Raw genomic sequence first — 23,707 nt, 5'->3', positions numbered from 1 at the left:
AATAGTGTGCTTGGATTTCTCCTGTTTTGATACAGTAATACTAAGTACATTGTGAAGCCCAATTATACAAATCATCCCCATATGCCATACCAGTCTTTCTTTATGAACTGTGTTTATAAATCCTGTGTGAGGAAATGTGTACTTCAGCAATTTAGACCATGTGTAAAAACATAGCCAATGGGATTGTCAAGAAAACAAGTTCCAGCCTAGGAAATCCTAATGTGTTCCGCTGGAATAACAGGAGGGTGCCGGGGAGTGCAACGCTCTGCTTAAATACATATTGCTTTATAGTGTTTAACCGACTTAGGGGCTTACGCTTCCCTTTCTGTTATTTTATTCTTCTTTTCTTTTAGGATCCAACCTTGGAGTTTCTGAGAAAATTTGGGGTTGGTCTTCTCTCGGGCACAATAGCCTCAGTCATTAACATCCCTTTTGATGTTGCCAAAAGTAGGATTCAAGGGCCTCAGCCAGTTCCTGGAGAGATCAAGTACAGAACCTGTTTTAAAACAATGGCCACGGTCTATCAGGAAGAAGGGTAACACATTCTTATTTTAATAAAATGTGCAAGACTAAAGCATTGCTAAAACCACGTTGTACTTCCATTTTGATGAGAGCCATTAAGCCCTCCTGAATTGGGTGTGTGTCTGAGAAGCTCTAGGGAATAGATGAGAAACTTGGTGAGATAACACAGTAATGAGATGTTGGCAAAACCTTCTTACGCCATCAAGAAATATGAGCCACGATCATTCAATATACTGTATGTTTGTCCTAGAATGCCAAGGTGAACTTTTTGCTTGTCAGTTTGCACCGTATGCTATTGCATATAATATGCCCTGTTGCCACGTGGGCAGGAGAGTAATTGTCTTCTGACTATACATCTAATCAAAATGTCACCTAATTATATTCTCCTGAGAATTAAACATGAGAGTTCTGTGAAGGTAGTTTTCTTTTAAGAATTTAAAGTATGTGCCTTTTTCTACTGTTTTTTGGTTTTTTTAAGTCTTATTTTTGTCTCTTCATCCCTCCTCAGCAGGTCTTATTCTCAAGTAAGCAAGTAGTATTTTATTATTTTGATCTAAACTGCATCGTATTTCCTTCTGTGAGGACTGAGTTTATGGTCTTTTAAACTCAATTACAAGAGTCATTTTGTCCATATACACAGCTGTCTTGAAAGTAAGGCCTGTCTGGATAGCAAAAACCATCTCGCTGATGAAAGTCCTATTTGTGATGGGACAAGATCAGCATAGCTTGGGTATTAAAGAATTAATTCTTTCCTCTCATCCAATTTGCTGCAGAGAATACTTAGCCCGATACTGTCTGTTTTGGGATTTGAAAATTTTTCTCAAATGACTTTTTTGGGTAAGTGCTGGGTCAGCATCTCAATAAAGCTGAGGTACAACTCCATTTTGTTTTCAGAATAAGAATGTTGCTCTTTCCCTTCCGGTTCTAGCATTTTAGCTTTGTATAAAGGCCTGCTTCCCAAGATTATGAGGCTTGGACCAGGTAATAATGTTTTCATTACTTATATCCTTCCTTCCTTATTTCTCTAGTATCTCTTTTTTATTTGTGTCTATATGTAACACAACTAAAGTTTGTCACACTGTGAAACATGGAAACCTTAAGGATATAAAAGTTGTCTAGGAGTATTCAAGACACTAAAGGCATCCATTAGAAATGTTCTACCTTTGTTTATAAGGTACTATTTGTGGCCTTACTGGAGGCTGATAGAAGCCAAAGCCCACCTTAAATCAATAGGAAAGGATGCACAGCCAGTCGGAGTTTGAGTCGCTTCTGGCTGAAAGGGAGGATTTTTCACTGAGTGAGGGACCAGCCCAATAAAACTTTCCCTGGTGCTTCTAGTTCATTCTTGATCCTGCCTCAGCTTCGCTTCAGAAAGAGAAAAGGAGGACAGCTAGTCTCCATGAACCGCCAGAGCCACTCTCCCCACTGTCGCCTCTGGGGAGCAAGAATGGAGAAGCTACAGCCTGGCGCTCACCTTCCTAGCTTCTGTCAGCATGATGGTGTAGGCTCCTGGCTCAGGGCCTTACCTCAGGATGCCAGCCCACAAAAAGCCGGCTGTCATTCCCACAGGGAGAGTCAGCTGCCTCTGTGTAAATAGATAAGAAAGCAACTGCTGCAGACTCAACCACCTGGACAAATAGTCTTGCATTATAAGCAACCTTGTGAATAAGTACAGAAGTATGCACTAGACCACACATATTATTTAACCAGGCTACACTCACCTTCTTAGACATCCTGGAAATCTTCCCCAGAACTGTCTCCTACTCCTCCCCTTTCTCCCTTTCCCAATCCTCCCTTTGAACACTGATGTCCCCTTCCCCTGCCACACTCACACACATGCACATTTACCTTTAAATCTCAGCCCAGTGAACGAGCATTTCTGCCAACCTGAGATATAGAACAGCAGTCTGTAAATTGAAGCTGGTGAACAGTTCATACTTTTGTATATTTTGAAAACACTTCCACAGTTCCCAATCCATCTATCCCAGCCTTTCTAGGCATTTAAGCGTGGATTTTTGCTTCACATTTGAGATTCAGACCTGCCTTCTATTTGTTATTGGCCCGTGTGTCAACACGAACCCAATGATAAAGAATATTGGTGATTTTGTGCCACTCTCTCTTCAAGAATGTGGTGTTTTTCCTTCACCACACAGTAAAAACCTGCTAGTAGACCTAGTATTAGAGAAAATCATAGGACTGGCCCTAATCCAGCTTTCTCAGGACGGCATGGGCCTGAAAAGGGAGAGCGATCAGGGAGAGTTTAGCTAAAACGGTAATTGACTGGAACCTTAATCCAAAACTCTTAAATAATCTGACCCCAAGTTTTGTTAGAGGCTTGCAAATGTTTGGTTGGTTTTTTAAGTGTTTTTTGCATGAGGTGTCCTGAGTTGCTGTGGTGTTAAATCCAATGAAAAGGGTTCTTATGAACATACTGTCCAGGCTGAACAAAATTGTGAATAACTGGAAATCTCATTCAAGGACCTGGCCTTCACTCTCATCCCAAACATACAGGTCCTAGCAACCTCAAAGGAAAGAAAGGTGTAGAGAGAAAGGTAAGACTTTTGAGTTAAGGATAAGATTTTTTCAAGAGAGAGAAAGAGGGAGAGCGAGAGACAGTAAAAAAGAAAAGAAGGGTGAACCTGGCATTTTCATCCTTCATTCTAGAGAAGCATCCCATCTTATTTTTTTGCGGTACGCGGGCCTCTCACTGTTGTGGCCTCTCCCGTTGCAGAGCACAGGCTCCGGACGTGCAGGCTCAGCGGCCATGGCTCACGGGCCCAGCCTCTCCGTGGCATGTGGGATCTTCCCAGACCCGGGCACGAACCCGTGTCCCCTGCATCGGCGGGCGGACTCTCAACCACTGCGCCACCAGGGAAGCCCCCATCTTATTTTTATAACAGCCTTAGCAGCTCTATGTGGCTAATGATCAGCACCTCCCATGAAAGAAGAATCTTGAAGTCTGTGGTTTAAACTCCAAATATCACTAGGCTGCAAACTAACCCGATTCTGCATGTTCTTGTCATATATGGTGAACAGTTAATAAGAGTAAACAGAGCAATTACATACATATTAACAACCCTCTGTAGTGCATCCCTTTTTGTTTGCCAGAGCCAAAAGGGCTACAGCAGCTGAGAGGGGGCTATTAGAGTATCTTCAGGGGTTAAAAATGAAAATTACAGGCAGATAATTATCTTTAGTATAAGGTTACACAAACATGTGCAGCCTGTAGATTTTTTAAAAAAGCATATGGTAGTGTGTACAAAATAAGATCAAAATCAAGTTCTGTTTCTTTCTGTCAGAAGTCAGTCTTCTGTTCGTGCAGCCAAGTGTTCTCTAAGTTGTACTCTGGATATTTGTCCACATTTTTTTAAATTGGGCTTTACCATGTTGTGTTAGTTTCTGCTGTTTGTCCACACTTTGATTTTGTAATATTGTTCACATAGACATGAAAGGATAGAGAATATCTTAAAGGGCACAGAATATGTGCTATTTAGTGCATCAGACAGAACACAAAATCATCCACATGCAAATGCTCCTCCCGATGTCTAAGTATTCAGCAGCCTCAGTGCTTGTTTTCCATATCATAGTCCTGTTGACATATTACATAGCAAGCTCTTTTGCAGCCAGTTATATAACTCTTCTCTTCCAAGATAAATGATGGTCTTATGACACTCAACCCCGACTACCAAATTTTCAAGTGCAATCCGTATATATCTGAGGCAGATGAAAGGAATGAAGGCAACAAAAGGAGGTTGAAAGTTATCTAAGTTTTGAAATACAGATTTTAAAAGTACTCAGAAGCTATTTTTCACATTGTAATCCAGTTTGAAAGCTGTAAGAGAAAACCAGGCTCATCCATCAAGCACCATCTTAGAGATTTCCTTCTTGAATGCAACTACAGCAATGCTAATTATAAACTGAAAAAGATAAATCCTTTCCCTACATATGACAAATCTGAAGGTTTCTGTTCGCGGGAAAGCCACATGCCCTTACATGACTAAATGTGTCTGTATTTACTTACTTTTAAAAATTAAAAGTGCCTGAAAAAGAATCTGATGAGAAATGATGAAAGTTACAGAAACTCATGGGGAAAAAATGTATTTAGAGACTCAAGATGGTCTTGATTTCGCTCTGAGAATTTTCCACAGTAGTTTTCTGTGTGTTGGAGCTTGAGAACTGATGATTCTGAATGGCTTCTGCCTGAAAGGCTGCATCGGACTCCAGGGATTCAGAAACCCAGTGGGACAGACAGCACAAGTTCACAGGACTTGGGATAAAAACCAGCTCTTTTCTTTTCTAGGTGGTGCAGTGATGCTGCTGGTTTATGAATACACCTATTCATGGCTTCAGGAGAACTGGTGATTGCCTACAGAGTATTTTTCCCCCTTGTGATAATGGATATTCATTATACAGCACCATGAGAAGAAGAGAATATCGATCAGCTGAGCTGATACAATGATAAATTATAATTATACAATTATACACAATTATAGAGGGCAAAACAGTTTGTTCAAGAACAAAACCTATTTTGATACTTCAAAAATGATCTCTAGATAATTAGAAACTGTCGTTTTGGTCATATCCATAAAACTGTGAGAAGAAAATTACTACTATGAAGCAATGAGATATATAAACTAAATATAGAAAAATAGCATGAAATCAGATATATTTCATAAAAGCAATATAAATTTTATGACCTATGTTCCTCTTACACGGCTTCACAAGGAAAATTCATTGTGTTGATGATTATTTTCTCCCAAAAGGTCAAGAAGTGCTTAAAGGTGAAAAAAAATTAAGCCAAAATTTAAAGTTTTTATAAGGAATTAAATTCTTCCATAAATAGTATTTAATCATATACAAGGAAAATATTTCTAAAGTGTATTAAAATGACCTTTTAAAATTTTATGTTAAAATGTGAATTTGTTTCTTTTAGTAATAATACTCAGCTATATTTTCCTAAATCTACTTTATATTTTGCACTATTGGTTAATATTTTAAAATCATATTTGAAGTCTTTTATGACAAATATAAAACATGAAATTATATTAAACTACTCTCCCTTTGAAAACAAGTTTTAATGCTGAAATATTTTCATGCTAAATCACAAATTCGAACCACTCCTTGGGCCCGTTTGTGCTATCTGTATTTGCATCAAATACCTTTGTTCAGAACTCTTACCTATGCCATTCGTAAAAATGATGGTTTAGAATAAAACTACATTTCTAGGTTATTAGTTTTAAGTGACGATTTCAGGTGTGAAGTCGACTAACTGCAGTGTTAAAATATGTATTATGAAGGGGAAAATGTTTCAAAGGAGAAGTACATTCTGAGCATTTCCAAAGATTCCTGTACTAACATGCACTCCAAAAATTATCTCCTTGGCGTTGATATAACCAAACTTAATTTTATATATGCATCCTGAAATGATGCTACTTCAGTAGCTAGAGTCAACAAAAATATCTGCATGTTCTAGATGGCACCTGTTCTTAACTACTACAAGATATTTCTACCATGAAGCTGTGTCACTAAAACATTTTGAAAATAAAAAATGAAAGATAACATAGTAATTATTACTTTTTATTAATTTAGAGCATTTAAAGTATAAAAATAAAGGCTTTTTGACATACTGTATATACATACACAGCCTTCGGTTGTACATCCTTTCCAACGTGTTTTTTAATTTATATTTCAGCCCAGTATTTAATGAGGGTCGTTAAAAGTAGGACAAAACAAGAGAAATAAGAATGTGTCTGTTGTCCAACTGCATTCTATCCTTCAGGTAATACTCTTGCCTTCTGTGAAAGAGAGCACTGCCTGCATAGAGGCCATGAAATTGAACCTTTAACCTCTCCATGTGGATGGGATGGAAAAGGATCTCTGAAGAGTGCATTTGCCAGGTTAAAAACAACACTTTTACCCCCTAAGAATCAGAGGAAATATGTCAACAGTAACCAATAATGATAATGTTTTAAAAATCAAACAACCCCATATCCCATCCCACTTTTCTTCTCTCATTTTTAAAAGTAGCTTTAAATCATAATGTGCTTTAAATAGCCAATTGTATTGGGGCGTTCTCTTTTTCAATTTACTCCATGTGAATTCACTGTTGCTAAAACCTAGGGAAAAAAAGAAAAGGAAAACTTTGATACTATTAATATTAGATTTTTAAAGATACAAGAACCAGAAAAAATATATAAATAGCATAATAACAAGAGATTTCTTAATTTAGATAAAGAAAATAACATTTAGTTATGTTTCCATACAAACAATTGATATTTTTTAAAGACTCCTAATAGCCGCCTAAAAACATCTGATAAGGAATAATTCTGTACCTTATGTCAGTTTTTCTGCATGGCAGGAGAGTCCCTGTACAGTGTGGTTTTAAAGTCTCCACCAAAATATTGGACTGGTATTTTGTTCCATTTGGTTTATAGTCTATTTTCTCACCAGACTGGGAACTCCAGATGTCAATAGGAGCTTTACAAGATCAAAGGAAGACTACGGCCCTGAGAGTTCATCTGCTCATTCTGCTTATTCTTCTCCTGAAGTTATAATCCTCTGTTTGCAGCACTGAATTTCGGTTGCCTTAGAAATAAATGCAGTTCAAAGCTCTCTATGAGATATCTGCTGCTTGAAAAAAGCAGTTCCTCGAACATAGCTTGTGTGTCAGAAATCTGCTTACTGTTTATATCCTGGTGATTTGAAAACCTAGCTAATCTAGCCATCTGAGTTTTAGATGAGGCCATGAAACCGATGTGACAGAACTGGATTGCCATGTGGGCTGTGCACAGCACAGAATGGAAGAAATCAAAATCACCTAACGAACGCATCTTTAACATCCATATCTAGTGATGTGCCCTGTTATTGCACAGAATTAATACCAAAAAACACGCAATATATTAATCTTCCAATAGACGAATTGTACCAATGTTTTAAAAACGTATTTTCAAGCCTATATTGCCAAGCAGGAAGAACTTTCTAAACAGAAGCAATTAAAACGGTAGAATTTTGCCCAAGAAAATCAACTGTTTTAAAATACAACACATAACCACATACTCTCTCACTCTCACACACACACACACACACACACACACACACACACACACCCCTCTCAGCTCTATGATTAACACTAAAGTGAAAAACAAATTGGTTTAGAAAGATCCATCAGTTAAACTGTGTCCTGTAACTCCAGAAATGAATAAAGGGAATTTTTAAAAATTAAATAGCATTTGTATTTCTAATACCACCACCAGTTTACCTACACGTGAAACATGCTTCTGTACAACAATGTAAACTTCACAGCAAGCCATTTTTACATTCATTAGAGCAGAATTTTCCATTGTCTTTAAATTACAACGTAATTTGGGGCTGAGATTGCTGAACACACAGGTAAGCCAACAATAACAGTACAATTTAGTTTCACAGTGGTTTTCTTAACATAAAGTTCATTTTAAGTGTCTTTGCAAAGCATTTCACATTAAACTTAAGTTTCTAAGTGACTTCCTGTAGAGCCTTGTTCAGATATTTTCCACCCTCTTGTCTTTATATGCTTGGCATGTGTGTTGTTTGATTGGGATACAAAATGGGAGACTGGCTTGTTTTATCTGTGTTTTGAGTCCTCTGTTGTAGAAAGAAAATGTCCTTCATGAGATGTCGAAGCCTTCACTGCACACACAAAATCTGGGGCAAGTCCAGGTCCAGGAGCCTGAGCAGCCCACCACCAAACAGAGACAAAGACATTGCCGGAAAGTCACCTTTGCAAAAAGAAAGGAAAAAAATAGAGAGGGGTGGGGGCAGAGGAGGGGCCTATCCCATGGAATGAAAACACAAATGCACCAGAGTCCATATTTACAAACTAATAGAAAGTATAAACATTATTGTATTTGGAACCAAGTCAAAACACCAGGAGGAGCTAAATTCAGATATTGCTTAAGTTATACATATATTTTCCAACAAAATATGCCATCTGTTAAAAATAAACTACAGATCACTCAAGTCAATTATTGATTGGTTTCCTAATGAGGAATTAAGGATTATTTTGTTACCTTATTTGATTAGAGGGCGTAGCATAACTTTTTCTATACCTATTTTCTTTTATTGATTTTGCAAAATCTCAACAATTGCACATTTCAGAAGTTCAGGTTGATTTAGAATAAATATACACATGTGGTTTCACCAAAGACTAGTTTTAAAAGTTCCTTAAGCCCTTTGAGGGGTGCAGGTTTCTTCACTACGTTAAAACAGTGTGTGGCCAACACAAACGTCTCGTTCAGTCCTTAACATTGCTTTTGTTTTTAACTCCTACAGTCATGTCAGGTGTTCTGTGAGAGAGAAGTTACGGTAAGAGATATTTAAGGGTCATCAGCACAGAGGATGTGAGTCCGTAAAGCCAGCTTTCGAGGCAGGAGGGTTGGAGGGCAGAGGGGTGGGATCTGAGACCAGGGAAGAAGGGGAGGGTGTGCCGAGATGGGGCGGGGGGACTCGGGTGAAGCTGCGGCAGACGTAATCTCCCATCAGAGTGCAGAAGCCGTGACAGAGTGGCTACCTTCTCGGGCTGCCTGCATTCCCTTGAACGCCAGCGACGCGGGAATGTCACAGTTGTGGGGGGAAAGTGGGGTGCCACTGGCATGTTGCCACCCGTGTCCAGCAACATAACCAGAAGGAGCAGCGCTGTAGGTCATGTAAGGCGACACTTGGGCTGGGGTAGGATAAGGAGCCATGCTGGATGCTGACACAAAACTGCTTACAGCTGGGAGACCATTTGGTGCCTAAGAGGAGTAGGAAAAGAGAAGAGGTGAAAATAATCACGTTAGAGCGGTTGACATTTCACGAGTTCTTAGAAAGAAGCAGAATGTCAGTTCTGAGTAGTAACTAACAATATTCTGACCCTACTTTCTGATTTTTTGTTGTTGTTGTTTAGACTTGACTCTTTTTATATTCTAAACGCATTTACAGTCTTGCTACTTAAACATATTCTTTCCACAAAGATTTTGAGGAGGCTACAACCAGAAAATTCACAGTATTTGCTTTTGCTACTTGGAATTATAGGAAGGAAATGCAGGGTGAGAAAAGAATTAATTGTGATTAAGTACTCTTAGAATCCATTCAGCTCTCTATCTGCCTTTGTCAACCCTCCCCATACTTCAGTTTTGTTTGACTCTTTTGTTGAGGCATTTGTGAAGGGCCTGGTTGGTATAGCTTTCATTTCCAGTAAAGAAGGGCAGAGTGTGGGCTGTCACTTTAGAAACTCAAAATGAGCATGACCTTTGTTAAGTAAAACGTGGGCCATATTTTAAAACACCATGTTGAAAATGCTTGTTGGACAAAGGACATGCAAAATCAGGCAGTTTGTCTAGAAGGGTTTTTTAATGACAATTGGGGGTATATTTTCCAGAGCTATTTTATCAAAAAAGAAACTGTCAGAATATAAAAGAATCGCATATGCGTGGTTTTGAAATTGGAAAATTTGCTTGCTAAGTTTTAGGGCCCTGTGATCTGAATTTTTAGAAGCCACATGGATAAATCTCTTGAAGTGAATTTAAATGTAAAATGTTAGTTTGCACACAAAATGCAGCAACGCTGGCAGGCAAGTCTGCCTAGAAGCCAGTGTTCTCTTGGCAACCAATAAATTATTGTTGGTATCGTTACTATTAACAACACCAAAAACACCCTGATTTCTAATCCTCATTCTGGCATGAATACTCGGCATCCTTCTTCAACTAACTTCATTTTTCCCCCTGAATTTCTACATTGTTGGGGCTTCCCTGGTGGCGCAGTGGTTAAGAATCCGCCTGCCAATGCAGGGGACACAGGTTTGAGCCCTGGTCCGGGAAGATCCCACACCCGGCAGAGCAACTAAGCCCATGCACCACAACTACTGAGCCTGCGCTATAGAGCCTACGGGCCACAATTACTGAGCCCGTGTGCCACAACTACTGAAGCCCGCGCGCCTAGAGCCCGTGCTCTGCAACAAGAGAAGCCACCACAAGGAGAAGCCCGCGCACCACAACTAGAGAAAGCCCGCACAGCAGCGAAGGCCCGATGCAGCCAAAAATTAATTAAAATTTTTAAAACATTTCTACATTGTTTAGAAATAAAGAAAATCCTGTTTCCTGGCAGTGATGTGAATAAATAAACATATCACCATATTTCCTAATGAAACTATAATGTAAATAATAGAAATATTATTAATAAAACCAATTTAAGCCTTAGAGGTAAGAAAAGCAGACATATGTTGGATACTTTTTCCAATTCAATTGCAACACAGAAATTGTTTTCTAATTTAATTCATTTGGTTACTATTTTCACTTCCACATCTATGAGAATGCAACAGTAGGGTCTCAAAAATGATTTTCTCAATTTAGAGTAATGCATGGAGTAGAATATATACATGAATGTGATTTAACACTACTTGTAGATTTCTGACAAAATAAGAATAAAAGAGGAGTTAACTTTGCGTAGTTCTATAAGAAGACACACCTCATGTTCTTTTTGTCAGAGTGCTTGTTATTTGAAAAATGGGGAAGAGGAAAGGAAACTGAGGTTTCCTGAATCTGTCCTATGTCCCAAGCACTAAGAAATATCCAACATATTTTATCGAATAATTGGAACTGACAAATTGTATCTCATTTTAACCTATTGAGTTTATAATAATTACAAGATAATTTATAATGAGAACAATGCGATGTTCAATTGAAATTAAAATGTATTACAAAGGATGATGCTTTGTTTTTTAACAAAGAAGCCATTGCACATCCCTGTTGAATATAAATGAAATATTATCCCCTTTTTATACAAAAGAATATAGATTAAGGAGTTTAGCCATTTACCCTAGGCCAATCAGCAAGTCCATGGCCATGTGTTAAAAGAAATTATCATCCCTGTCTGCTGCAGGATCCTCTGTAGCAAATCATGCTACTCTCTCAGACAATTAAAAGATAGATACAATTTAACTTCAGACTAGAGCATCTTTTCTGGTAAAAGACTCTTTCCTCTTCTAGAACCTGATTCTCATTCTTAGATCCTAATTCTGTTTCTTAACTTCTAAAAGAAACTGTTTTTCCTTCTTTCTGAAAATGGCTCATTAGAAAATGGCTCAAAAAAGATACACTTCAAGGCTCTCAACAGATGAATATGAAGATAGACAACTGTCAAATTGCAGAAGAAATTTAGCATTGCATAGAGATTTTATTTCTGATCATTATTATCTAGAATTTTCCCAATAACCTAAGAGAAATTAGTTTGGAAAGGGATTGATCCAATTCAGTTATGGAAAGGTGTTTGCATCTATATTTGGCCTCTTCCATTCTAGCATTAATTAATATTTTATACTATTTGTGCCCATGTGCACCAAGAATCATAAAATAAGAATGTTAAGGTTGAAATTACTTTTAAAACAATGAAAACCTTTGCTTAACATTTTCCAAGTACATAGGTTAGATTATTTAGTATAATACAGAAACAGCATATTGTTTAGTAATACACTAGCAGAAAAAAATGTATTGGTGAGTTCTATTTTTCATCACAGCTAAGTTTTTCTTACTCCTTCTGTTTTCTTTATAATTTTTCTATCATTCAACATTACATTTCTCTCTGAAATACTTGCTTTGTTATAGTGCCTTTCCCTTCCTTACACCCTTGCCCTTGTAACCACTGCTCCCTGATGTGACCCCTTTATTTGGGGCTCTTCAGCCATTCTGATGTAGTGTCCACAATCCCTTACATGGGTCCACTTCTTTTTGCCCAGAGATGTTCTCCCTGAGAAGCCAGGCTGGACTGGACTCTCATTTTAGATAATGCTCCTAGGATTTGGGGGGAGGGAAAATGTTGGATTTAGGCCCCTGTTACCTTCAGGTGCCTTACTTACTCCATAACGACATTTGTCAGGTGTAAAAAACACTAAGAGTTCTTTCCAGATTTGTCCATTTTCTGTTAAGGCAAACTTGTTTTTTATGCTGTTAGTCCTATTAGTATGAAATATTTCAAAGTTCTCTAAAATCTGCAATATATTTACAGTCATTTTAGTGATGTGGGCCCCTGTGTACTGCAGAAAGGAAAGTTGGGAAGGGAAGCTCAGAGAGGTTTGACATCCTCGTCTTGTAGAAAAAGGCAAGGGGAGGCTAATAAAGTGTATGCTTAAAAGAAAAAACAGGGCTTCCCTGGTGGCGCAGTGGTTTAGAGTCTGCCTACTGATGCAGGGGACATGGGTTCGTGCCCCGGTCCGGGAAGATCCCACATCCCGCGAGGCGGCTGGGCCCATGAGCCATGGCTGCTGAGCCTGCACGTCTGGAGCCTGTGCTCCGCAACGGAAGAGGCCACAACAGTGAGAGGCCCGTGTACCACAAAAAAAAAAAAAAGAAAAAAGAAATCTTTAAACTGAAACAGTTTAAAAATAGCTCTTAGCTTTCCCTCAGGTTAAATTATGACCTAGATTTGGGGTGGAAAAGTTTTGTCTTAATTTCCCTTTTTACTTTCAAAGTTCAGATTTAGAAATTTTTTAAAATGGCACGAGCAAGAGAACAAACATGCTTTAACTAAAACGTACCTGCCACCTTCACTATTCATTCATTCTAGTAACTCAATAAACACATCAATTTTCTCACTATTAATTTTGAAACAGGACATTAGTAACAGGTATAAATCTCTACCAGGTAAAGTAACTGTTATTTATGATGCAATCACTGAAAGAGTAAAATTTTCCACCACAAAGGAAAACAACTACAGGTAGCATTGATGTTTGTTTATTCTTTCCAATAAAAGAGTATATGACTTAAACTTCCCAAATCTGTTTAATGTTTTCAGTGAAGGGCATGTAATTAATCTGAAAAGCTAGTTAGGCTGAGTAGAGACTACCAAATGTACACCATAAATATAGTGGGAGCAAACATGCTAAATTACTCTATTTAATTGGATTGTAAATATGATTTATAAATTGACCAACATATGGAATCCCCAGGGAAGAGTAAACAAATTTTCCAAATGAAACCCCAGCAATGGGCATGTAATGGAAATCTCATTTTTGAAAATGACTTTACCTAAAGATTCCATAAATAAAACCTCAATCCATCAACCCCTTTTTCATGTGGGTCTTCCATGAAAGCCCTGAGAATCCTTTCCTCTAAAGAACTGTACAAGGGTCCTCCCTAAGGCAAACTATCTTCTACCTAATGCTGAGAATGAGATTTACTAATACAAAATAAAATAGACCAAACTGTATACCCTGGAAAAAGTAAGTTCTTTGCTCTGTTGAATGTTTCTAGAAAAAGATGGATTTTTATCCCACTGACATTAAACGAGAGTCTGGAAAAAATACATAAGATGCAATGTAGTCTAGTTAAGGTCATCACAAGAGAGAATGCAAGTATGAGTTTTCATTGCATTTGTCCTAAAATGTTAGAAATACAGATTTGCCAGTTTTCAAAAACATTCCTAAGTGAATATGTCGAGAAGCTATAGTGGCAGAGAGCTAGACTGTAAACAATTTGAGGACAGGGACTTATCTTTAATCATCTCATATCCCCACAAAATGGGACACATTATAGGCGTTTCATAATCATTTGTATACTTAAGTTAGTGCAGCCTTTTCAAAGCAAAAGATGTGTTGCTCTTGCTTTTAAAAAACAACAAGAAAACAAAACAAAACTGGGCACCCTTTATCACAGAACAAGCATTACACTTTAAGTAAGCAAAATGAGTAAAGCTGTTGAAAAGGTAAGTAAAAGTAACCTAGCTATTTCATTATTTGATTTATGGTCATTCCATTTATTCCCCACCCCCACCCCCAGAGAAAATGGAAATGCATTAGTATCCAAACACTTGTGACCGTGAAAAACTGGTATGACAACTATCTGGCAATTAGATGTTATAGACTATCCTTTAGATGCTGGTAGTTGTCTACTCAACATTTTTTCTCCTGAAGAAAATGCAAATAGCAGTGCCAAGACTTCTATCCACAGTCTTTCATCCACTCATCAGTTCTACCTGGTTCTTCCCTTATGACAAAATCAGTTTACCTTGGCCTTATAATAAAGTAGGTTCACCCACAAATAGAGATATGCTTCACCTAGAATTTCAACCTCGATATCATAAGCAAGAAAGAGCTTCATATCTGAAAATAAACAAGATTCTCTCTCTTTTTTGGTAAAATCATTTTTCTGACTGCTGTTCTACCCTTCTTAATTCGTTATTCAATAACCTAGTAAAATCTGACAAAATGAAATGAGGGTTGTAAATATGGTTTCAACATTCATCCAAAAGGATCTTAATTATGGATAATTGCAGATCTAAATGTCTCTAGGTAATGGAAAGCTGGTATTTAAAATGTTTTTCTAAACTTTATTTTTCCAAAATGTTATTAAAATTGATGTAGCCTTGAAAAAAATTTAAATCGTTTTTTTTTTGTATTTTATATGACACATTTTAGCGATACATAATCATTAATTTTGTTTTAAAACATAGTTAAAAGTTAATCAGGTCAAAGAATATTTTTCATAATAAATAACATGAATTTCAAAGACTACTGGCATTTGCCTAAAATTGCGTTCTCTACAAAATTATAAATTATTTAACACAAAGTTAACTTTGTTTGATATGAAGAAAAATCCATGGCAACTTCATTTATATTTTCACAAGAACAGTGTGTCTGCAAGGACAGCCAGTCTGTTAAATAATGCACTAGAAAATTATATTCAGGATGCTGAAATACTATCTTTATTTCAAATACAATGTACAAATGAATGTTTCATATGAATTTCAGATTAATTTATGTCTCCAAATTAAACTCTTTTTGCATCTCATTTAACTCTGAACTTTTTCATAAATTCAAGTATTTATAGACTATTCTCCATTCCTGAAATCTCAATTTGTAGCTAATTTTATATTAAACTTGCTGTCTGAGTTGATGTATACTACCCCAAAATGAAGATACCCAAAGATTATAAATCTACCATTCAGATTACTTTAATTAGAGTACCAGATATTCATTTTTTTCTGAGAAAGCATGCCCAATTATACAAAGAAAATTTCAAGAACTATACAACTGTTTATAAACTGTTAGAATGAGGCATTAATTCACTAAGTACCATGTATAAGGGTAGATCTATTCCAACCTCATGTTTCTCTGTATGTTTTTGTTTTTGTTTTTTTGCCATGCAGTTGCATTCAAGAGAGGTTTTACACTTTCCACAGAAAAGGACCAGCGATTAGGAACCAGAGAACATTATTGTCATTCAGAGTTAGATGAGATTAAAGAGTTCTAGTTCAATATTAAATGTGGGTGAAAAAAGCCAAAATAAATATCCTTTTTCTTCTATCCTCAAAGATAGACAATAAGGACTTCAGAATGGCACTATAAAATATCAATTGCAGTGTAATATTAAAGTGTACAGTTTGTATATTCTAAACTAATGTTTTAAAAACAAGATAGATGTGTGCATAAGGTTCTAATTACTAGCAATCGGGCATCTTTCTTTGCAGTTTAAGCTGAAAATAGAAACTCTAGATTACAGTAATCAATAGAACCTATGATCAGTTGTCAAGTCAGCCCCTCTGGTAATTTTACAGGTATATTCTGACAAAGGATTATGCTCTAAATCCTATAATCCTGAACCCTTGATTTCCTCCTTTATATACTAAAATGAAACTGAGATTATATAATACTACACTATTTAATAACAACCATAAATGCACTAAAAGTATTATGTGCAAAAATTTTGAGAATTTTTTTTTGCCAAAGACTTTCAATTTTTGTTTATAATACAAATAGAGAAAAGTTTTACCTAAGTTTACACTAGGGTTGTGGAAATGTACATATGCTGATAACATTTTGAAAAATAACTTTAAAAAAATAAAACTACCCTTTGAATATTTGTAGGGGAAATGCATATATGTATGGAATACACACACACAACACACCTTACATTTGCATGTTTGTTTATGAGCAAGTTTTAATGTATAATTTTACCCCCAAGGAAATCAACATCTAAATTTCAAAACTGCTCACAAAATGACACAGTCTAAGTGTATGTGTCTACTTAGCACACCTTCAGCATTAAGCACTATTTTGATAATTATAATAGAGTAGCTGCTGATTTCATTATGCACAGAAATTTTTCAAGTTTTGATATTTTACATCGTTTGTATTATCTTGCTACATGGCAATGCAGAAGATTAGCACATTGTCATTAAGAACTTTCCAAATGAAAGTTTGATACAAATGTCTTTTTCTTCTGCAAAAAAATTTTAACTTGTCCTCAGGCACTTAGAACAATAATTATTTGGCCACTTATTTAAGTTACTTACCCTTATAAATCTGATAATTAAATGACTTGATATTCACTGTATAAAATGTAATAGATTTTTAATGTTCAGAATACACAGGATAGATTACTTGACACAGTGTTCTATTTTTATTTTAAATTGATTAGTTTCATTTTGAAGTGTATGTATTAACTAACCATTTCTAAACAAGATAATATACTAGGTCTGTAATTCAAGGGAGTAAAAATAAAAGTAATCATAAAGATTTTTGGATTATGACACTGCTTTATATATAAACTGGGTTCATCAACTACATGTGGGAATTAGACACCTTTATTTTCAACTCTGTACTTCACAATGTTATTCCAGGAAATGAAGACCTAATAAACATTACTGAGCACCAATTAAATGCTTACTACTCTGTACGCTAGGTGCTTTATAGATGCTCTTTTGTTTGTAACAAAATACCTTGACACTTTTTGACTATGAGCTGGCTGACCAAAGTATATTCTGACAAAAGAAAAAATTTCTTGTTTTTTGAGTCAATCTCTAACGCCATTTCTATCATAGTAATATTTAATGAATGCCTACTATGTGCCCTATGGTTGCATTATCTCATTGAAATTTCACATCTCTTGAGGTTGGCCCTATTATTTCCCTGTTTTATAGATGAAAAAAATGGAGGCTCTAAAAGGTTAATAACTTGAGTAAGTGGCAATGGTGCCATTGTACATAATGCCTCTTCTTTACGAATTACCTGCTCTTCTGTGGAAGGTAATTCTTTCTTACAATTGTTCTTTCTTACAATTTCTCTTTGGCATTCTTTACAGTAGAAGGAGATTCAGGAAAGGGACCCTCCTTCCTTGCTGCTATTTTCTGTGATATTTGTCATGGGAGAGCTACTAATATATATGGGATTCTGTTTTAACAAAATAAGGGAGGGAAGAGGAACTGAAAATGGGGTTTGTTAGGGAAAATAAAGACTAGGATTTTTTTTCCCAATTGAATAAACGTTGCAAGTTCCATTGCGCTTAAAAAGTTTATTTTAACAGATAAGAAAACATTAAAAATTTTAAGATTTCAAAATAATAAAATGAAAACTGGGTATTTTGAGGCTTTGGAATTGGAGTTTGGTATGAATAAATTTGCAAACCTACACAGGTCTGCTCAAAGAAACCTTAAGCTGTTTTAAGGTCCAGGTTTGTTTTTGTTGTTGTTGTTTGCTTTTTTGAGAGCTTTGAACTCCTGACTCTACCGTGGTGATGAATATAGACTCAAAACTCTTGGGCTTTTGTTGTGGTGGTTGCTTAGTTTTTCTCAAAGGAAAAAAAAAAACACGGGTGTTTTAATTTTTCTTTTGGAGAGTCGGGGGAGGGAGAGAGGGAAAGAAAAATTAAGCGGTCCACAGCCGGTCCGTATAATTTGAGGTTTTCTCACTAACCTCCCTGGGGAGATTACGACGTGACCTTTAATCGGGAAATGGTATCTTTACGCAGTTTATCTGCTTGCCCTCTCCTCGCCGTCGCAGGACCAGCCACGCGCGCCCGTTCTCTGGGAGCCGCGGACCGCCCGCGCGGGAGGAGCCGCAGCGGCGCGCCCAGGGGCGTGCAGACCGCTCGTCCCGCGCGCAGCTGGGAACCCACGGACGCTCTCCCGGCCCCTCGGAGGCGCCTTCCCGGGTAAGTGTACCCCGACGCGAGCCGCGGAAAGGGCTTCTGGCGCGACCTCCCCGCGCCTCCAGCGGCCGAGCAGGCCCGGAGGCGTTTCCAGGGCCGCGGGGGTCGAGGCCTCACTACGCCCTCGTGGGTCCGGGCCTCCATCCCGCCCCCATCACCCCGGCCTGGGGCTCGTGGCCGCCACGGGGAGTGGACCTGGGCCTCTCCTCGGTCGAGGCTCCGAGAGGGGCCCGGGGCCTCCGTCGCCCGAACCCCAGCGGCCCACCCGGCGGGGCCCTCGCCTTCTCACCTGAGCGTACTTGGCTTCCTGCTCCAAGGCCCCCTTCTCCAGCCCGTTCACCGCGTGCGGGGCGGCGGCGGGGAAGTTGCTGCGGCCCAGGCTGCTCCACTCCTCCACCTTGGGGCTGTGGTAGGGGGAGCTGTCGCTCACTCCTGGGGAGGAGGAGAGGGCGTCAGGCTGGAGGGCCAACCGCGCGCCCCCTCCTGAGACCGGCTGCGAACCCGCGACCCGCGAGCGCGAGGGCTGCGACCTCTGCCGGCCCCCTGCCCTCCGCCTCCCAGGGGTGCGGGAACGGCCCCTCCGGCCGGGAGCCCAGGGCCCGGCCAAGGGTGACTCGCCTCGAAGTAGGCCTCTCCCCGCCCTCTCCCCCCACGCCCGCGGAAAGATACGTTTTTCTTTTTCATCCGGCTTTTGATTACCTCCTCCCCTCCTCGCTCCCCCGGGGAAACGAGTGGAAGGAATCTGAGAATTTTCCCCCAGTTTTCCCAAATCGGGGAAAGAACCCGTGAAACTGGATGCGCCGTTCTCCCCATTCCTAAGCCATGGTCCCAATCCTGACCCAGGGTCGACTGGGGTTCGACAAAATTCTGAGACTGGTGCCAACTGAAAAGGGAGAGAGGGTCTCCCAGGCCTAACCGCGCCTATGCTGGCTCTCAGAGACATCCAGAAAAGTGCTCACTGTGCTGTGGAGATCTAGTACTTATGTCAACAGATGGAACAAAAAACCTGCAAAGTCCTTTGCAAACAAATAACTAAAGGATGCCCACAATATACATGCAAAACATAGGTGCACAGGTTTCTGCCTTCCGTATGTGCCTACCTTGTGTGAGACTACCCTTGATGCTCTATCTCTACACATTAAATACATGAGGTTATGTGCATATGACTTAAAAAATAAATACTACAGTTACCACTGTAAATGCCACCAGTGTCAGAGGTAAGGTTATAGGTTTTCTTTTTCAGTGAAACAAAAGGTTAGGATAATTACAGTATAAGTATTTTGGAAAAGAAGTAAAGCCATCAGCTATCCTTTATGTTTTTAATAGAGATGCAAAGAAAATTATACGGGCGTAAACTGATTACCACGATACCTAGAGGTGTACATATTGAATCACTGGCATCTTTAAGTGAGCAAGTAGAATTTTAAAGAGAAGATATTTGAAAACTATGAGCAGTTGGTCTTTGGGACCCATGGGTGGAGGACTGAATGAAGTTTGACAACGCTACTACGACTTGATTTTAAATACTTCCATCTGATACAGTGCTTCAAAGGGGCAATCATTTTGTAGAAACGATCATTGGTAGAACTAATCATTTTATATTCACGGATTTGTCAGAAAACAGGTTGTTAAAAGCTGGCATCCAGAATCAACAACATGTAGAATGAAGAGTTGCTCCTCTCCATAATCTAATACTTTTTCAACTGACATTTGGTCTGATTGTAGGCTCCCTAGGGAAGAAAAGTTTTCTTTTCAACTCTGTCAGTCTTTTTTTCACTATGCCTCCCCCTCTCCAAAGAATTAGATTGTGTTCCAATTTGCACCAGGAAACTGTATTTTGGCCCAGAACTGCCAGTCTCTTCTTGCCTTCCCAGACAAAAGGCAATCGGTGGGCACAAGCCTGAAGTTATCTTAAGAAATTGAGATCCCCCTGCGCGCCCCCATTTCTGCTGATCTCACACTTTCCCATGAACCGGGGCTTCCTTTAAGTGTCAGTGAGGTCAGTTTATCCTATAAATCAAGGGCAAACTCTCTCCAACTAAAGCTCCAACCAGCTCCGAACAAGACAAAACCAGGCTCTTAGAAGGATCTTGTAAAGTCACAGTCAGAAAACAAGAAGATGAGAAATCAGGGCTATGCTTTAATTATTTAAAAAGATAATTGTGCCAATGTGGTGGCAACCGAGAAAGGCAGGAAACAATTAAAGGAACTATTTCCCCTTTTCCTATTTAATTTTTCCTCTGCTCTTTTTAAACTTCTGGCTGAGAAATTAAGAAGGTAGGCTCTTTATCTCTGCATTATTTAAATTCTGCGTCTAGGGCGTTTTTTACTTTTTTTTCTCCCTACCGAGGAAGAAGTTAACGCTGTTTTTGTTTTGTTTTGTCCCGTTTTAACAACGCAGTAAAAGAAAACAACCTCGGGTCTCCTGCGGAAGCCCGACTAAGCACAAGGGCTCGAGGAATCGTTCTTAGCAAGCAGAAAAGACACTCACCACACGCAAGGTCAAGGGTGAGAAAGGAAAGGCACCACTGAAAACGTGCAGGGACTAGATGTCCACTCACATTCCCGGGGACTGGGGGACCCTAAAGGGAAGCGGCAGGCACGGGAAAAACGGGAAAGAACAGAAAAGAGGACAGCATGGAATCGCCGTGAATTTTCTCTTCGTCACAGCGGTGGTTGGTGCCACTTCCTAAGACATATATGTAGTGAAATCTGTTAAGGTAAAAAGTGTCGGGGGTGGGGGGAGGGGGGGGGGAGGAGGGGGCGGAGGGGGAGGACAAAGAGAGAAATAAAGCAGAAAATTAGTCCCAGAATGAGCAATGCTGTAACACGCAAGTTACTAGTAGTAACTTCAGGACCTCCGTTTCCGAGGAAAATGAAGTGAAGCATAAGAATGAAACCAATTAGGTGACATTTGAACTTCCTGCCTGAGCAAATTTGGTCTGATTGCCAGAATGCAAGAAGAACACTGCAGTTTCCACAGTGTGCCCGACTCCTCGCGGCCGCATCTGATCCCCAAACAAGCTGCCCGCAGCAGTGTCTGCAGCCGGCAGCCCCACGCCTGCTCTGGCCTCTCCGGCTGCGCCCCAAGTCCGGCCCCGGCGGCGCTCTCCAAGTGAGCGAGCTGGTCTGAGGCTGCGGCGGCGCGCGAGGCGGGGGAGGGTGGAAAATGCGAACCATGTGTCGGGGATGGGGGGATGCTGTGGGTCTGGTCGTTTGAGATGAGGCAGTAGACTGCGTGTGGCAAGGAAACGAAGGGCATGAATTTCACGTTAATGAGATCAGGACACCCCATGGGAGGGCCCCTTACGTTCCCAAAGGAAGAAGCCTCAGGCGGTGGGATAGACGCGGGCCCCCCCGGAGGCCTCAGATACAGAGACCCCAGAGAGGGTGCGGAGGGAAGCTCTGCACATCCACACATCCGGTCCCCGAGCCCTTACCTTGGTCGGTGATGGAGCGAATGCCCAGGATGTCGGTGACGGAGTGGGAGGAGGGCCAGGTGCGCGGCATGGCCACTGAGCCGGGGATGGCGGGCACGCCGGGCGGCGTGGGCACCTTAGCCGCGGCCGCTGTGATGGGGCTGGGGTACGAGTAGATGTGGTTATAGGGCAGCGCCGGCTGCGGCGCCGGCTGGTGCTGCTTGTATGAGTCGTAATGGCCCTGTTGGGCCAAATTGCCGATCTTGTTGCGCAGGATGCGGCTGATAGAGCTCACCGAGGGCACGTTGTACTTGTCACACACGCCGTCCGCCAGTAGGCGGTCCCGTATCTCCCAGGCGAAGATGCCGGGGTCCCTCTGCTTGTAGGTCCGGATGTGCTTAACCACAGTGGGGGTGGTGACCCGAGGCTTGCTGCCCCCAATGGCCCCTGGCAAGATCGAGCCTGTCTCATTGTAGCGCGCCAGGATCTTGCTGACGCAGCCGTGCGAGACCCGTAGCTGGCGGCTGATGTCACACGGTCGGATGCCCAGTTGGGCCAGCTCCACTATGCGAAGCCGGATGGCGTTGGGCAGCGGCCTCCCGTTCACGAATACTCCTCCCAGCTGGTTCACCTCCCCGAAGGCTGGCTCTGCAAAACGAACACATGGCGCGCGGGGACGCGCATCCGCAGTTTGGGACAAGCGCTTGCCACTCGGCCTCCGCGCGCGTCATGGGACAAGGCGGATACACCCGCCTCGGACTAAGGACCCGGGCTTTCACCAAACCGTAAGGTCCCCGAGCCTTGAGGAACGGCCGCAAATCACCGCGGTCGAGTCAGACCCTCCTCCCTCATTCCGGTAGTGCCTGCGGCCGCTACACGCAAATGTGGTGGTGAGACGCAGGGCCTCTCCGAGTGCTCAAAAGTCTCCGAAGCAGGCGGGGAAATCGGTCTCGACGCCTGCAAGCGGCTCCTTCTCGCCCACTCGGCGATAAAGTCCTTGTGCCGCTCCCCCTTGATCCCCAGCGCCCCGCCTTGGGACCTGCGCAATTAGACAAAGTCTAGTCTTTTTTATCTGGTTGGCGTTTTTCCGCCCCCCACCCCGTGTCTGCGTGTATGTGAAACAAAATTTGGTCCGCAACTGGGACCGCGGGGCTTGCTGATGCAACCGCTCCCTACTCTTGAAATCAGAAAATGGCATCAACAGCAGCAACCCAGTAGCCCGCGTTCAGACTGAGCTGCTGTGCGTCGCTGACCCTTAGCGTGTTCCTACAAGTTGTAGGAACACGAGCAAAGTCAATAAGGAGAGTGTGAGCGCTCAGTGGTGCGCGCCCTCGCGCGCCCTCCCTCCCTCCCTCGCCCTCCCTCCCTTCCCGGTTCTGACAGCGTCCCCCGCCGCCACTCACCCATTGCTCCGAGCAGTACACCAGCCGGGCCCCAGTTCCACACTCCCAGAAAGAAACTTTTCGCGTGGCCTCAGTGGCCCGGTGTGTCGCTCCCCCGGGCCGCTGGTGCCTCCGCTTCTCCCCGGGAGGAGGCGGCGAGAGTGCAAAAGGAAGGAGTAAAAGGAAGTCTGTGCCCCGATGAAAGAGGCTTGAGTTCTGCATTTCAATCTAAGCAGCAACGTGGGCTGGGCTGAGCGGGGCCGGGCGGCTCCGTCTATCACTCACTAGGGACACGCCCCCAAAGAGGAGGGCCCGAAGGCAAGCTGCATGATGATTGGTTTGGTCCGTTGAGCGACAGCACAGTCCGGGAAAGTCCTTCCGCTGTCTCTTTCAATCTTGCTCTGCACCTGGGTGACTAAATACAATGAAAAGAGGTGTTTGACACCTTCCC

General features: G+C 41.1%; 2 protein-coding genes across 6 annotated transcripts in view; one reads left to right on the top strand and one right to left on the bottom strand.

Annotated features, from left to right (window-relative positions):
• Positions 1 to 5,381, top strand: part of SLC25A21 (solute carrier family 25 member 21) — a 501,423-nt gene extending 496,042 nt beyond the window's left edge. For all 4 annotated transcript variants that reach the window (XM_082618620.1, XM_082618618.1, XM_082618619.1 and 1 more), the window contains 3 exons: positions 354 to 535; positions 1,451 to 1,503; positions 4,823 to 5,381. In XM_082618620.1, the coding sequence (XP_082474746.1) occupies positions 354 to 535; positions 1,451 to 1,503; positions 4,823 to 4,884 (297 nt within the window). In that variant the 3' untranslated portion in view covers positions 4,885 to 5,381. The remainder of the gene's footprint in view (positions 1 to 353; positions 536 to 1,450; positions 1,504 to 4,822) is intronic.
• A 2,349-nt stretch (positions 5,382 to 7,730) lies between these two features.
• On the bottom strand, positions 7,731 to 23,493 carry PAX9 (paired box 9). Of its 2 annotated transcripts, none has more exons than XM_082618616.1 (4): positions 23,278 to 23,493; positions 21,896 to 22,522; positions 18,745 to 18,887; positions 7,731 to 8,276 (listed from the first exon to the last, which is right to left on the bottom strand). In XM_082618616.1, exons 1-4 carry the CDS (start codon positions 23,279 to 23,281, stop codon positions 8,166 to 8,168), a joined length of 885 nt encoding a protein of 294 aa, XP_082474742.1. In that variant the 5' UTR covers positions 23,282 to 23,493; the 3' UTR covers positions 7,731 to 8,165. The 2 variants fall into 2 exon arrangements, with proteins under 2 accessions (XP_082474742.1, XP_082474741.1); XM_082618615.1 differs by having other exon boundaries at positions 8,275 to 9,290.
• Between the last annotated feature and the right edge of the window lie 214 nt (positions 23,494 to 23,707).

Source organism: Mesoplodon mirus (genome assembly GCF_964341445.2).
Source record: "Mesoplodon mirus genome assembly, chromosome: 4".
NCBI classification, from domain to species: Eukaryota; Metazoa; Chordata; class Mammalia; order Artiodactyla; family Ziphiidae; genus Mesoplodon; species Mesoplodon mirus.
The sequence above is the reverse complement of the archived record's forward strand: the minus strand, read 5'-3'. Positions and strand labels throughout refer to the sequence as shown.